Source organism: Entelurus aequoreus, linkage group LG19 (assembly GCF_033978785.1).
Source record: "Entelurus aequoreus isolate RoL-2023_Sb linkage group LG19, RoL_Eaeq_v1.1, whole genome shotgun sequence".
Lineage (NCBI taxonomy): Eukaryota > Metazoa > Chordata > Actinopteri > Syngnathiformes > Syngnathidae > Entelurus > Entelurus aequoreus.
Window position 1 is genome coordinate 38506135 of NC_084749.1, and position 18958 is coordinate 38525092.

Below are 18958 nucleotides of genomic sequence, written 5' to 3' on the forward strand. Positions count from 1 at the left end.
GTGCACAAACAGGGACTAAGGGAGTCCAAAGCTAACAGAACATAACAAAACATGATCCGGACCACGGATCATGACACATGTATGCAACCTCAAGCTACAATATAACTTATGACTCCACAACTTCTGTGTTTTTCAAATACATTTGTCATTGTTTAATAATAAACATCATGTGTATTAATAGCAAAGCACTAATATTTAAACATCAATAAGACAGATTAAGATCAGCAGGCACGCCACCAACAATGTGGCCATTTTGCTTTGTCTTTTAATCAGTATCATAGACTCATAGTCATCACTCTAACTGACGCAGCAAGATACTATTTCTTATCCTGTTACGTTATCGCTCTTCCTATCCTGAGTAAATCCAGTACGATTAAATAAAATGGCATTCACTGTATCCGTTTTTGTTGATCAACAGTTTTCAAATTCCTCAGCATTAAAGGTTAAATACTGTTTTATTGTAGGATATGAGGATACTGAATGTTACCTTTGGTGATAGGAACGGGGGCCTGTCAACCAGGGAGCCTCCAAAGCTCTGAGGTTCTTCCCCTCTTGATCCTGGATCATGACAAGCAACGTTAAGCATCCAAAGACTAGAGTAGTCTGTCTCATCGCTGATCTGCTTCTGCCGCTTCCAGCCTGTATGAAAGTACAGATATGAAACAAAGGGTCAAAGTGGGGACATGTGCAACATGGAAGCCAGTCAGTCAAACAATGCAATCAAATCAGTCATCTGTACTGCTGTGAAATGTACAAAACCCCAAAGCGGTGAAGTTGGCACGCTGTGTAAATCGTAAATAAAAACAGAATACAAGGATTTACAAATCCTTTGGAGAACTGTAGCAAAGCTAGTCTACAATTAAATGACAACATTAACTTAACTACACTGCAAAAAGTCAGTGTTCAAAAACAAGAAAAAAAAATTCAAAAATTAGGGGTATTTTATTTGCACTAAGCAAAATTATCTGCCAATAGAACAAGAACATTTGGCTTGTCAAGACTTTCCAAAACAAGTAAAATTAGCTAACCTCAATGAACCCAAAAATACCTTAAAATAAGTATATTCTCACTAATAACAAGTGCACTTTTCTTGGTAGAAAAAAAAGAGACCTTTTTGCTCAATATGTTGAAAAATATTCTTAAATTAAGTAAATGCTAGTGCCATTATCTTGACATAATGATATGCGCTCGGCATTACATTTACTTATACTAAAAACTAATGTATCTTTCTTAATGGAAATTCAACAAGGCAAGGCTTGTTACTCTCGGGGTCTACTAGCCGCTCAGGCAAATCATATTGTCTAAAAATGCATTTTTCCATCGACAACATGACATCATCGCGCCAAGTGCGTGCTCTTTCAGTCAATTAGTGCGCATATATACAGCCCGGAACCCCGGCCAAAAATGTTTTAATTGTAATTTTGAAGAATTTATCGGAATGTGCATGAACTATTTCTGTTCAAAATTGTTAGAAATGTCACATGTTAAATTTTTAAATATTAACTGTCCGTTTACTGTACTGTGCCAACTGTACTACTATATGAGTATGTATGTTCTATTGTTTCATTGAAAATAAAACAGCTAAGTCCATTTGACTCTCATCTGTTTTAATTATGAGACACAATTGTGTCAAAGTCATGATTTTGTTTTTGTTCCTGCTTGAAATAAGAAAGTATTACTTTTAAAAAAAAAAGTAGTTTTATACTTGTGAGTGTTGATGACACAGCTTTACAACAGTTGATATTCTAGTTTCAAGCATGTTTTACTCAATATAGGTCATCAAATCTCAGCAACAAGCTGTAATATCTTACTGAGATCATTTAGGACCAAAACACTTAAAACAAGTAAAACACTAACATAAAATCTGCTTAGTGAGAAGAATTATCTTATCTCACAGAAAATAAGCAAATATCGCCCTTATTTGAGATATTTAATCTTACTTAGATTTCAGTTTTTGCAGTGTACTGCTGTGAAATGTACAAAACCACGTTGTGTAAATCGTAAATAAAAACAGAAAACCATGATTTGCAAATCCTTTGGAGAACTGTAGCGAAGCTAGTCTACGATTAAATGACAACATTAACTTAACTACATCAAAGCTATTTTGTGTTAACGAACAAACGTTATTCCAAAGTATTGCTATATGATTAATAAAACTGATTGATTTTCAGTCAATTGATTTTCCAATTTCGTAATTTTATCCTTCAAGTACACTGCAAAAAGTCAGTGTTCAAAAACAAGAAAAAAAAATACAAAAATGAGGGGTGTTTTATTTGAACTAAGCAAAATTATCTGCCAATACAACAAGAACATTTGGCTTGTCAACACTTTCCGAAACAAGTAAAATTAGCTAACCTCAATGAACCCCAAAATACCTTAAAATAAGTATATTCTCACTAATAACAAGTGCACTTTTCTTGGTAGAAAAAAAAGAGACCTTTTTGCTCAATATGTTGAAAAATATTCTTAAATTAAGTAAATGCCAGAGCCATTATCTTCACATAATGATATGCGCTCGGCATCATGATTTTTTTTTTCATGCTTGAAGTAAGAAATTATTACTTTAAAAAAGTAGTTTTATACTTGTGAGTGTTGATGACACAGCTTTGCATCAGTTGATATTCTAATTTCAAGCATGTTTTACTCAATATAGTAGTAGTAAAATAATGTTTTTGCAGCAGACAAATTTATTATTGAAGTCACAAAGTGCAGTATTTTTTTTAACATGCTTCAAAACAGCAGCTTGGAATTTGGGACATGCTCTCCCTAAAAGAGCATGAGGAGGTTGAGGTGGGCGGGGTTTGGGGGGAGGGGTGTATATTGTAGCGTCCCGGAAGAGTTAGTGCTGCAAGGGGTTCTGGGTATTTGTTCTGTTGTATTTATGTTGTGCTACGGTGCGGATGTTCTCCCGAAATGTGTTTGTCATTCTTGTTTGGTGTGGGTTCACAGTGTGGCGCATATTTGTAACAGTGTTAAAGTTGTTTATACGGCTACCCTCAGTGTGACCTGTATGGCTGTTGACCAAGTATGCCTTGCATTCACTTGTGTTTGAAAAGCTGTAGGTATTATGTGATTGGACCGGAACGCAAAGGCAGCGCCTTTAATGTTAATTGGCGCTGGCGCTGTGTACTTCTCCCTACGTCCGTGTACCACTCCGTACAGCTGCGTTTTAAAAAGTCATAAATTGTACTTTTTGAAACCGATACCGATCATTTCCGAACCGATACCGATAATGTTCGATATTACATTTTAAAGCATTTATCGTCCGATAATATCAGCAGACATCTCTAATATTCATGAACAAAAATGTTTTTTAAATTTTGTCTGTTTTGTTGAGTAAAATCATGATTTTTGTTCTTTGTTTTTGTTTGGGGGGGTTTGAACGGTCTAAAATATTTTATTGCATTTTTACTGAATGAAAATTCCTTCTTACCTTAAGTGCAGCATTATTAGTTAGACCTTCCTTCTGCCCTTCTCATCTAAACAGTGTTTGCACCCTGCTTGTTTCTTTCTCCGTTTTTACATGTTGTTGATTCTCTTTACACAAAGCAGAGCAGAGTTGTGATAACATTGTGCGGTTCGCTAGGTCTAAGGAAGGTGTAATAGCCTTTTTGACTATGGGGGTTGTTCATTTAGAGTACAGGCCAAAAGCGTGGACACACCTTCTCCTCATTCAATGTGTTTTTTTTATTTTCATGACTATTTACATTGCAGATTGTCACTGAAGGCATCAGAACTATGAATGAACACATGTGGAGTTATGTACTTAACAAAAAAGGTGAAATGACTGAAAACATGAGTTATATTCTAGTTTCTTCAAAATAGCCACCCTTTGCTTTGATTACTACTTTGCACACTCTTGGTATTCTCTCAATGAGCTTCAAGCACACCTGTGAAGTGAAAACCATTTCAGGTGACTACCTCTTGAAGCTCATTGAGAGAATGCCCAGCGTGTGCAAAGCAGTAATCAGAGCAAAGGTGGCTATTTTGAAGGAACTATAATATAAAAAATGTTTTCAGTTATTTCACCTTTTTTGTTAAGTACATAACTCCACATGTGTTCATTCATAGTTTTGATGCCTTCAGTGACAATCTACAATGTAAATAGTCATGAAAATAAAGAAAACACATTAAGTGAGAAGGTGTGTCCAAACTTTTGGCCTGTACTGTATATGAGTATGGGTCAAAGTAGTGTACTACTACTAACTCAGGGGTTGGCAACCCAAAATGTTGAAAGAGCCATATTGGACCACAAATACAAAAAAGTAAAAAATTAAAAGACTTATAAAAGAGTTATAATGATGGCAACACATGATGTAAATGTCTCTATTAGCTATATTAGCCTACTATCAAAATGACTTTAAAAGTCATATATAAGTGTGACAACACATGATGTAAGTGTCTATATTACTTGTATTAGCCTACTATCAAAATGACTTTAAAAGTCTTATATAAGTGTAATAATGAAGGCAACACATGATGTAAGTGGCTAATTAGCTATATTAGCCTACTATCAAAATGACTGTGTGTCGCAGGCTGACGCAAATCTTCGTTGACAGAAATGTTGAAATGTAATATTTATTCTACACATTTTTACAACATTGGAAAACATTAGTGAAACTTCTCAGAGGGTGAGATAACTCCTGGAAGTTACTGTCTTAGAATGGCTAAAAGTATAGATGTGTGCATCCAAGTTTAAGGAAACGGCAGGCTGTCTTCTTCTAATGGATTTATGTTCATCTTTGCAAGCTGGGTAATGTTTGCTGTGGTCTGGAACAACGTGGCACACAAACAACTATCAGAAATGCAGCCAATATTACATACAGATAATGTGTCGCAAGACATGCAAATATAAATTAAATACACAGAGGACACGAGTAAAGGAAATTAAATGAGCTCAAATATACATACAAACGAGGCATAATTATACAATATGTACATACAGCTAGCCTAAATAGCATGTTAGCATCGACCAGATATGCCTGATTAGCACTCCACACAAGTCATCAACAAAGCTCACTTTTGTGCATTTACGCACAGTATAAAACGTTTGGTGGACAAAATGAGACAAAGAAGGAGTGGAATAAAACACGTTTTTCTGTGGCAGCGTGGGAGAAAGTTATACATGTAAAAAAACTGTTGAGTCACAGTCCACACAACGGTGAGTTCGAGGGCCGCTGAATTTAGTAGAACAAAACGGCGCTCGCCAAATACTCTCATCAGTGAAGCATAAACACAAACATATTAAACGGTGGGCCTTCTAACAATTAGGAAGGTTTGTGTCGTGTTTGTCCTCCTACATAAACCATATTACAACAAAAAACTGATTTTTCACCCCATTTTTTCCCATTTCCATACATTTTTGAAAAAGCTGACCCCCGTTCTAACTGAATGACCAACCCAACACTGTACTAGGGTTGTATGGTATACCGGTATTAGTACAGTACCGCAATACTAATGAATCATATTCCATACTATACCTCCTCTGAAAAGTACCGGTCCTCTCCCCACCAACCCCCGCGCCCCCGTCCTCGTCACGTCGTGTCAGTGCTAGTTTACAAGCAGATGAGCATCTTCGGCAGCGCACAATCACAGAGTACTTACAAGCTTACAAGCAAACTAAGGATAAAGGTGAAGTTATAACACTGAAACGACCACCGGAAGAGGAGCTTTAAGACATGGCTAGCTAGCTAGCGGCTAAAGTCCAGCCGCAGTCTGCAGTGTTTTAGCTACTTCTAAATCACTAATCCTCGTCTCCATGGTGACAAATAAAGTAAGTTTCTTACAACTACAAGGAATAGCTAAACATGCTTCACTACACACCATAGCTCACCGGCGTCAAAATGTAAACAAACGCCATTGGTGGATCTACACCTAACATCCAGTGTAATGATACCAACTACAGGAGTGTATCTAGTCGATACTACTATGACTACGTCAATATTTTTTTTAAATGTATATTATGTTTATAAACTCAGGAAATATGTCCCTGGAGACATGAGGGCTTTGAATATGACCAATGTATGATCCTGTAACGACTTGGTATCGGACTGATACCCAAATTTGTGGTATCATCCAAAACTAAGGCAAAGCATCCAAACAACAGAAAAATAATTGATTATTACATTTTAACAGAAGTGTAGATAGAACATGTTAAAAGAGAAAGTAAGCAGATATTAACAGTAAATGAACAAGTAGATTAATAATTCATTTTCTCCCACTTGTCCTTAATAATGTTGACAAAATAATAGAATGAGAAATAACACAATATGTTACTGCATATGTTAGCCGACAAATTAGGAGCCTTTGTTTGTTTACTTACTACTAAAAGACAAGTTGGCTTGTATGTTCACTATTTTATTTAAGGACAAACTTGCAATAAGAAAGATATGTTTAATGTAAGCTAAGATTGTTTGGTAGAATAAAGCCAATAATGCAATTTTTTGTGGTCCCCTTTATTTAGAAAAGTATCAAAATAATTTTTGTACTGGTACCGGTACACTGTACAGTATCTAAATGCTTGAAATAACGGGGGGGGTTTCTCAGTGAGGCAACTACTCTACTGAGACTTCTACCCCCTCTGATGATGGATAATATTTTAATTAATTTTAAAGGTCTTACCAGTCACATGAGTATTTCCTTTGTCACTGAGGCAGCCGCTGTTGAGGGAGGTGGATCGAGACAGGCGGTCACAGCCAGGAAGGGCAGGAATAAAAGTAGGGTCCAAATCTAGAATCAGTTGGTTCAGATGTTCTATTGAGTCATCAACGTCTGTCGATAATGAGGCTAACTCATCCTCTTGACTAGCATGTGTGGAATAAGTTGAGTGCATGGTGTCTAACACATCCGGGCACTTGTATCCATCGTTCAGCAGACCTCCACGCACCTGGCTGCTGATCCCTCTGGTTGGTGTCTGAGGAGACACCAAAGGTGACATCTTCACTCTTTGCACCTCGTCTGAGCCATATACTCCATTTAATGCCAAGTTATTATCAGTTTTCATTCGCAGCTGAACCGAGGTGTGAGTGAAGTTGTCAACACAAGCTGATGTCATGGGCTGGTTGCCAGACAGAGTATTGTAGGAAAAGGAAGAACTATTGCCTGAGAAAGACAAATAAGCTGCCACACTATCATTATCTTCTTCATTCTCATCTTCCAGTATGTCAGTCTCCCTTTCGTTGGAGGAAGCCTCTCCATTTCCAGACATCCCCTTCTTTGTTTCATCGGATGACCCCAGCTCAGTCATGCCCCCAAGAAATCCTGTTGCCAGCTCGCCTGGTTGTGTGTTGTGCTGCTAGTCAAGGTGTACAGGCCAGAACAGAGGCTTGGATTACTACTGGTAGATGGACTTGTTCACTGCAGCTGGGTTCTTGAAGAGTCTTCCTCATAATTAGTCCCCCTCATCCTCTTCTGAGCACGGGCCGTCGGTGTTCAACTGTGAAGACATAATAACTGGGCTTATTAGGTGGCTGCGGCAAGTGTTTTTGATTGATTGATTGAAACTTTTATTAGTAGATTGCACAGTACAGTACATATTCCGTACAATAGACCACTGAATGGTAACACCCGAATAAGTTTTTCAACTTGTTTAAGTCGGAGTCCACGTAAATCAATTCATGGTACATTCGTAAACCTCAAAGAGTGTGCTAGCCACAGGGTTAGCAGCTCAGGATTTTAGCCTAGTGCAGGGGTGGGCAATTAATTTTTACCGGGGGCCGCATGAGCAACCCGAGCAATGCTGGAGGGCCACATCGACAATATTTCAATTAAATTTTGCTAAATATTATTTTTGATATATACGTAAGATTAATAATAATAATAATAATAATAATTAATGATAATAATAATACTTTCATTTAACCTAACTTAACTTTATACCAAAAGCACTGCTTTGGAAAGCTTTTGTCCCCTTTCAGAGATCACATTTAGTTCCTCTTAAACATCCTCATGTTGCACAATGAAATGTAAGCATAGGATGAAGTGTGCATTCCTGTAACTTCCTCTAGTAACAGCATTCCATGATTAATATAAATAAATTAACATTAATAATAAATGACAGTAAAATAAGCACGCGTATGACTGAGGAGTCATAGTGTAACTTTGTGTGGTGTTTGAGTTGTCCGACTTTTTGTGTGGCCATAAACGCACCAGTGGTTTAGTGGTATGCGTGTTGGTGACAGATGACAAGTTGGTTTTGGCCTGGTTTGTACGGCAGAAAATGACTAGTTTTTCGAGATAGAAGTGTTTTACTCATGTTTTTGGTGTGGTTATGTCCGAATATAAACAGTTTTGCTCAATAAAGTGATCGATATAATTCCTGGCCTCGAAGCATCTCAATAGACGTTACAATAATTGAACGGTGTTCAATTGAACGGTGTTGACGAACACCGTTAGGGCCACTTGTTGTCACTGTCACTCAGAGTTGCATTGCAAAATTACACAGAATAAATGTGTTTATTTTGTTTAGAATTCAGATGGGATTTGATTTGGTGGGCGGCATATATTTTCTGTGCGCAGAGGACGCTTGAGCAGTGCGCAATTGTGCAGGCGCGCACCTTAGAGGGAACGTTGCTTGGCAGTTCATGTCTTGTTGAAAACACGGCATTCGTCATCAACTTTTCTCTTTTTAGCGTCTCGGGTGTAAACCGTGCATCACTTGTCGCTGTGCACCTTCACTCGTAGGTTACACACGGACATACGCCCATAAATAACACTTTTCCAAATAAAAGGAGCACAGTTGTATTGCGCGCACGACATAGATGTTTTTTCAACTTTATTTTGTAATTTGTGATTGCAGCTGTTAACATTCACTCACAATCACGCACTCGCATACGTCCACACGGAAGTAATACAAATAACGCTTTTCAAAACAAAAGCAGCACCGTTGTATTGCACACTCGACATAGATACTTTTTAAAATGTATTTTGTAATTTATGATTGGCCTCACGCGGGCCGGACAGAGACGCACAAAGGGCCGGATGTGGCCCGCGGGCCGCAGAATGCCCTGGTCTGGCCTAGTGGCTAGCACACTTATCTCTCAATTGGGCAACGTAGGTTCACACCCTGCTCGGAGGGGTGGCGGGAAGGGAAGATCGATACACAACGCAAAGCCGCTAGACTGCAAAAAGTCAGTGTTCAATAACAACAACAAAAATACAAAAATGAGGGGTATTTTACTTGAACTAAGCAAAATTATCAGCCAATAGAACAAGAAAATTTGGCTTGTCAAGACTTTCCAAAACAAGTAAAATTAGCAAACCTCAATGAACCCAAAAATAACTTAAAATAAGTATATTCTCACTAATAACAACTGTACTACTATATGAGTACGTATTTTCTATTGTTTCATTGTAAATAAAACAGCAAAGTCAGTTTGGCCTTTGACAGAAAAGGCATAAAACCTTTTTTTTTTTTTTTTTACTTTTTATAAACCTGAAGTTGATATAGAGATTTACTGTAAGCGTTAAATAAATAGATAAAAAATAATTTGACTTATTTTTAACGTTTTAATGACTGAGACCCTTTATGGTCCCCGGGAGCCCTAGAGGTTAAAAAAGAAAAATCCATATATTTTGTTTTGGTTTGAAAATGAAAAATAGCAAAATGGCCACCGCATGCTTAAATTTTTCCGTGTGCGGCCCTCAGTGGAAAAAGTTTGGACACCCCTGGGTTAGAGTGTCCGCCCTGAGATCGGTAGGTTGTGAGTTCAAACCCTGGCCGAGTCATACCAAAGACTATAAAAATGGGACCCATTACCTCCCTGCTTGGCACTCAGCATCAAGGGTTGGAATTGGGGGTTAAATCACCAAAAATTATTCCCGGGCGCAGCCACCAATGCTGCCCACTGCTCCCCTCACCTCCCAGGGGGTGAACAAGGGGATGGGTCAATTGCAGAGGACAAATTTCACCACACCGAGTGTGTGTGTGACAATTATTGGTACTTTAACTTAACTTAACTTAACTTATTATCCGTCTATTTTTTATGAATTTAGTAAAAAATTAATTGACAAAAATCAAATGTTCACTGTAGATGATACAAAATGAAAAAAATAGTGACAGGAGAAGTTGGTATGGTATGCTATGTTAAGTCTGGCCCATGCTGTCCTTTACAGGAAAAAGAAGAACTGGTAAAGAAAGCATGGAGAAAGGTTCCAGACTCTTCTATGGACATTTTTTTATTTTAAATCTCTTAGAGGCAGTGGAGTTGATGGAGCCAAGGTCACTTGTATCCACTGCAAAGTAGACATTTTATATCGCCGAAGTACATCTAGTTACCCGAACAAACATGATGGTGTGTGTGGGAGAAGTATTCATAAACAAAAACAAAAGAAGCTAACAAATGCCACACCGAAGTGGATTGCTGCATAGTGCATCGGAGATGATCGGTCTAAAGCAGGGGTCACCAACGCGGTGCCCGCGGGCACCAGGTAGCCCGTAAGGACCAGATGAGTCGCCCGCTGGCCTGTTCTAAAAATAGCTCAAATAGCAGCACTTACCAGTGAGCTGCCTCTATTTTTTAAATTTTATTTATTTACTAGCAAGCTGGTCTCGCTTTGTCTGACATGTTTAATTCTAAGAGAGACAAAACTCAAATAGAATTTGAAAATCCAAGAAAATATTTTAAAGACTTGGTCTTCACTTGTTTAAATAAATTCATTAATTTTTTTACTTTGCTTCTTATAACTTTCAGAAAGACAATTTTAGAGAAAAAATACAACCTTAAAAATGATTTTAGGATTTTTAAACACATATACCTTTTTACCTTTTAAATTCCTTCCTCTTCTTTCCTGACAATTTAAATCAATGTTCAAGTAATTTATTTTTTTTATTGTAAAGAATAATAGATACATTTTAATTTAATTCTTCATTTTAGCTTCTGTTTTTTCGACGAAGAATATTTGTGAAATATTTCTTCAAACTTATTATGATTAAAATTCAAAAAAATTATTCTGGAAAATCTAGAAAATCTGTAGGATCAAATTTAAATCTTATTTCAAAGTCTTTTGAATTTCTTTTAAAATTTTTGTTCTGGAAAATCTAGAAGAAATAATGATTTGTCTTTGTTAGAAATATAGCTTGGTCCAATTTGTTATATATTCTAACAAAGTGTAGATTGGATTTTAACCTATTTAAAACATGTCATCAAAATTCTAAAATTAATCTTAATCAGGAAAAATTACTAATGATGTTCCATAAATTCTTTTTTTAATTTTTTCAAAAAGATTCAAATTAGCTAGTTTTTCTCTTCTTTTTTTCGGTAGAATTTTGAATTTTAAAGAGTCGAAATTGAAGATAAACTATGTTTCAAAATGTAATTGTCATTTGTTTCGTGTTTTCTCCTCTTTTAAACCGTTCAATTAAGTGTAAATATCATTAATTAATAATAATAACATAGAGTTAAAGGTAAATTGAGCAAATTGGCTATTTCTGTGCTATTTAAGTGTGTATCAAACTGGTAGCCCTTCGCATTAATCAGTACCCAAGAAGTAGCTCTTGGTTTCAAAATGGTTGGTGACCCCTGGTCTAAAGATTGGAACATACTCAGGGTCCAATGACGGCACTTATGAGCCTCTTTCAAGATGTGCTATCAAGAGAATGAATCGCAATCAATTCTTACATGAATTGCCCACCACAATGAAAAACACAATCAAACTGTGATTAAAGCATAAAGCCCCAACTGGTCAAAGAAGTACGTGATGAAAGTACATTGCCATTTGACTGGCAACCACTAAATTGCTTCTGTACCATTGACACTTTTACAGAAATTACATAAACATCAGCGAATACAAAACCCAAAACCAGTGAAGTTGGCATGTTGTGTAAATCGCAAGTAAAAACAGAATACAATGATTTGCAAATCCTTTTTAACTTGTATTCAATTGAATAGACTGCAAAGACAAGATATTTAATGTTCGAACTTAAAATTTAATGGCAGCAACACATTGCAAAAAAGTTGGCACAGGGGCATGTTTACCACTGTGTTACATGGCCTTTCCTTTTAACAACACTCAGTAAACCTTTGGGAACTGAGGAGACCAATTTTGTTGAACAGTCCGGGGTCTCTGTTGTGGTATTTTACGCTTCATAATGCGCCACACATTTTCAATGGGAGACAGGTCTGGACTACAGGCAGGCCAGTCTAGTACCCGCACTCTTTTACTACAAAGCCACGCTGTTGTAACGAGTGGCTTGGCATTGTCTTGCTGAAATAAGCAGGGGCGTCCATGATAACGTTGCTTGGATGGCAACATATGTTGCTCCCAGTGACGTGCAGTCAGGGGAGGCAGGTGAGGCGGGGCCTCACGTGCCATCATGGAAAGAAAAAAAATGTAAAAAGAAAAAAAAAAATATTAAATTGTTATATGTATCCAGTGATTATACTATAAAGTTATTTTCCATTTAACTTCACCAGTTTTAGATTGTTTTTATTCAAAATCGCTGAATTTTCACATTTGCCTTTCAAATACTGAGAAGAGACTTGCGGTGAGTCAGCAGCCAGTTGAGCCTCGCCATGGATTGCGCAATGACTCGGCTAACTGATGGCCTGCTGTGCAGTGAGACCGTATTGCTATATGAATTATATTATACATTTCCATAGTTTAGTTAGCTGAGGTATATAATGTACAGTGTATTTTGTCAACAACTGTATGTGTGTAACGTATTTCTTGTGCTGAGCAATCATAAAACGGCTGCAAAAGACGCACTGTGTGAGGCTCGCAGTAATCCCGCCTCCTGGTGGTAGAGGGCGCTAGTGATCCCAGAGATCATTCTTGCGACCACTCGGCTGCAGAAGAAGTGACAACAAGCGGCAACAGTTAGCAGCGATCGTTTATTTTTTCCTCTTGCCTGGACTTTTAACATGGAGGATTACATATCTAAAATGAAACAGTTTTCTAAACTGGACTTTCAATCGAAACAGGAGGTATTAATTAAAGGATCATCTCCATCGAGACAGAGATACTTTTTAAACTGAAGAAAGATAAGGAAGACTTCTATAAACAAGTTATCAATGCTTTTGTTCAAAAGAAGCTGCGCATGGACTTCATTTATAAGTAAAGGTAAGACCATAATAATGTTTTTTTTAATTAAATGTGCTTTTTTGTGTGCTACAGTTTGTATGTGTAAAGTTAAAGTTAAGTTAAAGTACCAATGATTGTCACAGACACACGAGGTGTAATGAAATTTGTCCTCTGCATTTGACCCATCCCCTTGCTCACCCCCTGGGAGGTGAGGGGAGCAGTGGACAGCAGCGGCGCCGCGCCCGGGAATAATTTTTGGTGATTTAACCCCCAATTCCAACCCTTGATGCTGAGTGCCAAGCAGGGAAGAATGCTGGTATGAGCTTTTAAACATAACCCGCTAACTGCTGCCAATCAAATGGTGAATAAGATACTCTTTAGGGTTCATATGTTTGTAAATCTGACTGTGATGAAGTCAGTGCCTCACCAGCCATGAACCTCACCGCACGTCTCTGGTTGCTCCAAAACCTGTATGTACCTTTCAGCATTAATGGTGCCTTCACAGATGTGTAAGTTACCCATGCCTTGGGCACAAATACACCCCCATACCATCACAGATGCTGGCTTTTGAACTGTGCGCCTATGACAGTCCGGGTGGTTCTTTTCCTCTTTGATCCGGAGGACACCATGTCCACAATTTCTAAAAGCCATTTGAAATGTGGACTCGTCAGACCACAGAACACTTTTCCACTTTGCATCAGTCCATCTTAGATAAGCACGGGCCCAGGGAAGCCGGCGGCGTTTCTGGGTGTTGTTGATAAATGGCTTTGGCTTTGCACAGGAGAGTTGTAGCTTGTAGCGATGAACTGTAGTTACTGACAGTGGTTTTCTGAAGTGTTCCTGAGCCCATGTGGTGATATCCTTTTCACACTGATGTCAGTTTTTGATGCAGTACCGCCTGAGGGATCGAAGGTCACGGGCATTCAATGTTGGTTGTCGGCCTCGTGCAGTGATTTCTCCAGATCATCTGAACCTTTTAATGATATTACGGACCGTAGATGGTGAAATCCCTAAATTCCTTGCAATAGCTCGTTGAGAAATGCTGTTCCTAAACTGTGCGACAATTTGCTCACGCATTCGTTCACAAAGTGGTGACCCTCGCCCCATCCTTGTTTGTGATTGACTGAGCATTTTATTGAAGCTGCTTTTATACCCAATCATGGCACCCACCTGTTCCCAATTAGCCTGTTCACCTGTGGGATGTTCCAAATAAGTGTTTGATGAGCATTCCTCGACTTTCTCAGTCTTTTTTGCCACTTGTGCCAGATTTTTTGAAACATGTTGCAGGCATCAAATTCCAAATGAGCTAATATTTGCAAAAAATAACAAAGTTTATAAATGATAAATGGGTTATACTTGTATAGCGCTTTTCTACCTTCAAGGTACTCAAAGCGCTTTGACAGTATTTCCACATTTACCCATTCACACACACATTCACACACTGATGGCGGGAGCTGCCATGCAAGGCGCTAACCAGCAGCCATCAGAGGCAAAGGGTGAAGTGTCTTGCCCAAGGACACAACGGACGTGACTAGGAAGGTAGAAGGTGGGGATTGAACCCCAGTAACCAGCAACACTCCGATTGCTGGCACAGCCACTCTACCAACTTCGCCACGCCGTCCCGTTTTACCAGTTCGAACGTTAAGTATCTCGTCTTTGCAGTCTATTCAATTGAATATAGGTTGAAAAGGATTTGCAAATCATTGTATTCTGTTTTTATTTACCATTTACCCAACGTGCCAACCTAACTGGTTTTGGGTTTTGTCCAAATAAACATTGGGTCGTTGCCATCTCCTCTGGCACACTACCAGAAGAAGTGTACAGTACTAGGCTGTCTCCATGTGTGTTTTTGTAAGTAGGCATGTGACGCAAAGAACATGTCTGTCATACAAGTCTGCCTGAGGTCAGAAGGGACTGATTGCTCAGGCATACAGAGAACACAGTCAAGCATTCTCATTCACTCTTACCGTTATACTTTAACAGACTACACAATGCACTACTTGTTAGAGGCATGCTGGGAAGTCAAGTATTGAGCAAGTTCTTTCATGAAAATATGTTCATTAACAGGTCGGTTTTTTGTCTTAATTTACACAGGGTCAAAATAAAATATATATATATATATACCGTCAAGTACAGTAAATCAGTGCTTTTCAAATATTTTCTGTTAACCCCCCATTGTCTATACAATTGTTATAACTATATCTCTTAGAAGGACTGCAGGAAATAGTCCAAGCGGTGAAAAAGATTCAAAAATGTATTATAGCTTGACAAGGTCAAGTCCTATTAACTTCTTGTCCATGATCATGATTGACCTTAGCTGATAGTGCCTATTTGGCACTAAGATAAAATAATTTTAATAATTGTTTGATAGAACTCAATAGGGCCTCAGAACAATGGCAAAGTCCAAAGAACTTGGTGAATATCTAAGAAGAAGGACCATTGGCTTTAAAGTACACACGTTGAAGAAGATTATTAAGGTCATTTCCAAACCAATTGTGTCTCAGTAAAAGTTACTGTAGCTCTGGCACTACTTTGCCAAGGTCTGGAAATTGGTTTGGATGTCTACAAACCAGTGTTGGGACTAACGCCGTTACTTTCGGCGGTAACTAGTCATCTAACGCGTTATTTTTTATATTCAGTAACTCAGTTACCGTTACTACATAATGCGTTACTGCGTTATTTTACGTTATTTTGTATGTAGTATCGGCTAGAAACTGAGAAGATCTGGTGTGTTTTGTCGGAGCGCTGCAGAAGAGGCGACGGAGAAGATGCGCGCTCTGTGTATGCGTGTGTGTGTGTGTGTGTGTGTGTGTGGGAGGGGGCGTGTCTGTGTTTACCAACAAGACGTCATGCCGAAGCCAAGTTTCTTAACATGGAGATATTCTCACTACTTTTCTTTTGTCGACCACAAAGAAAAGAACATTTTAGTTAAATGTAAGTTGTGTCTCGGATCAAAGATCCTATCCTAGCAATTAAAATCTGCTGAAACAGCTACAAAAGCGACATGCTTCGACGAAGCTAGTAAAGTGAGACACACTTCACCGCCTAAGCAACAGCGGCTGGATTTTAACGAGGCACTGCTAGCCAGGACAACATTGATAGAGCCATTGCAGCGTGTGTGTTAGAACAGTGGTTCTCAAATGGGGGTACGCGTACCCTGGGGGTACTTGAAGGTATGCCAAGGTGTACGTGAGATTTTTTTTAAATGTCTGTCAAAAAGAACTGTGAAAAGAAATGCAAAAATGCAATATTCAGCGTTGACAGCTGGATTTTTTGTGGACATGTTCCATAAATATTGATGTTGAAGATTTATTTTTTGGTGAATAAATGTTTAGAATTAAGTTCATGAATCCAGATGGATCTCTATTACAATCCCCAAAGAGGGCACTTTAAGTTGATGATTACTTCTATGTGTAGAAATCTTTATTTATAATTAAATCACTTGTTTGTTTTTCAACAAGTTTTTAGTTATTTTTATATCTTTTTTTCCAAATAGTTCAAGAAAGACCACTACAAATGAGCAATATTTTGCACTGTTATACAATTTAATAAATCAGAAACTGATGACATAGTGCTGTATTTTACTTCTTTGTCTCTTTTTTTCAACCAAAAATGCTTTGCGCTGATTAGGGGGTACTTGAATTAAAAAAAATTTCACAGGGGGTACATCACTGAAAAAAGGTTGAGGACCACTGTGCTAGAAGACATGCAGGCTATTTCTACAGTGGAGTCACCCGCTTTCAGGCAGCTAATTAGCATGACACCGGGCGTCAAATGGCACCTGGACAGTGAGTACATAAAAATGGAAAGCGAGCTGAATAAGACACTCCAAACTCTGCTTCTGCTCATCATTCAGCACTGAAGGTACACACACTCTGTCAATTCTCTTATATCCATCCATCCATTTTCTACCGCTTATTCCCTTTGGGGTCGCGGGGGGCGCTGGAGCCTATCTCAGCTACAATCTTATATACTTCTCTTATACACTCTTTCATCCTAGACTTCTAGAGTGTTTGATTATCACATCACTCTAAATGTATAGACTATAAAGTTCACAAACATAAAGAGGGATTCTAGTGGGCCTGGCCAATCTTTCCTTATCTCTAAACTAAAACTGGGGAAATGTGTAGTGTTCTGGGCTTCAGACATTATTTTATTTCAGAATTCCTTGAGAGAAAAAAACGCCTGGTTAGGCTTTGTGTATGTAGTGTGTGCCTTCCTTGCTTTACAGCTATGTTGTTATTATGCTGTTTGTTACTTATGTATGTTATGTTGCTGCTATTTAAAATAGTTTTGTCAATTTGTTCTGGACTGAAACAAATTGGCCCTTTGAAACATATCTTTGTCTTTGTGTGTTGTATGTAGACCACATTGCTTAGCAGAGTTCAGTGACGCAAATGCATGTCAAGTTGATCAACACATTGGATTATTCTCCAGTGTAATAACAGTACTGAAATGAAGGCTAAAAGGCCATTAAAGGGGGCCTTAAAGGCCTACTGAAACCCACTACTACCGACCACGCAGTCTGATAGTTTATATATCAATGATGAAATCTTAACATTGCAACACATGCCAATACGGCCGGGTTAACTTATAAAGTGCAATTTTAAATTTCCCGCGAAACTTCCACTTGAAAACGTGGCAGTATGATGACGTATGCACGTGACGTCACGAGGTCAAGGGGAGTGTTTGGACCCATACAAATACCTCTGTTTTCTTCGACAAAATTCCACAGTATTCTGGACATCTGTGTTGGTGAATCTTTTGCAATTTGTTTAATGGACAATGGAGACTGCAAATAAGAAAGTTGTAGGTGCGATCGGTGTATTAGCGGCTGGCTGTAGCAACACCAAACCAGGAGGTTGTGTTGTGTTTTGAGCAGGATAGCAGACGTACTACGGTGAGTACAGCTTTGGCTTCCAAACATTTGATCGCTTGCCCGTACGTGCGTGTCGATATGTGCATGTCACGTACGTAACTTTGGGGAAATATATGTTTCTTGCCGACTCTGATGGCGGCCGGGGTGTCGTCAAAAGCGTACAACGCCCGCCGCCGCATCTAAGTTAGCTTCTATTTTTTTAGCTTCGCCAAGCTGAAAATTATTAACCGTGTATTTACATGTTCATGGTTTAATAGTATTGTTGATCTTCTGTCTATCCTTCCAGTCAGGGTTTTTTTTTATTTAGTTTCTATCTGCATTTGAGACTGATGCTTTTACGTTAGCCCCGTAGCTAAGTTAGCTTCTATTTTTTTAGCTTCGCCAAGCTGAAAATTATTAACCGTGTATTTACATGTTCAGTCACTGTGAATGTCCATTTCGCGTTCTCGACTCTCAAGAGGATATATCAGGGGTCACCAACGCGGTGCCCGCGGGCACCAGGTAGCCCGTAAGGACCAGATGAGTAGCCCGCTGGCCTGTTCTAAAAATAGCTCAAATAGCAGCACTTACCAGTGAGCTGCCTCTATTTTTTAAATTTTATTTATTTACTAGCAAGCTGGTCTCGCTTTGTCCGACATTTTTAATTCTAAGAGAGACAAAACTCAAATAGAATTTGAAAATCCAAGAAAATATTTTAAAGACTTGGTCTTCACTTGTTTAAATAAATTCATTAATTTTTTTACTTTGCTTCTTATAACTTTCAGAAAGACAATTTTAGAGAAAAAATACAACCTTAAAAATGATTTTAGGATTTTTAAACACATATACCTTTTTACCTTTTAAATTCCTTCCTCTTCTTTCCTGACAATTTAAATCAATGTTCAAGTAATTTATTTTTTTTATTGTAAAGAATAATAGATACATTTTAATTTAATTCTTCATTTTAGCTTCTGTTTTTTCGACGAAGAATATTTGTGAAATATTTCTTCAAACTTATTATGATTAAAATTCAAAAAAATTATTCTGGAAAATCTAGAAAATCTGTAGGATCATATTTAA

General features: G+C 38.1%; 1 protein-coding gene across 4 annotated transcripts in view; it reads right to left on the bottom strand.

Moving 5' to 3' along the window:
- Positions 1 to 18958, bottom strand: part of tns3.2 (tensin 3, tandem duplicate 2) — a 130243-nt gene that overhangs the window by 95934 nt on the left and 15351 nt on the right. For all 4 annotated transcript variants that reach the window (XM_062028496.1, XM_062028493.1, XM_062028495.1 and 1 more), the window contains exons 2-3: positions 6622 to 7435; positions 488 to 639 (exon numbers count right to left, since the gene is read on the bottom strand). In XM_062028496.1, coding sequence (XP_061884480.1) covers positions 488 to 639; positions 6622 to 7246 — 777 coding nt within the window. In that variant the 5' untranslated portion in view covers positions 7247 to 7435. The remainder of the gene's footprint in view (positions 1 to 487; positions 640 to 6621; positions 7436 to 18958) is intronic.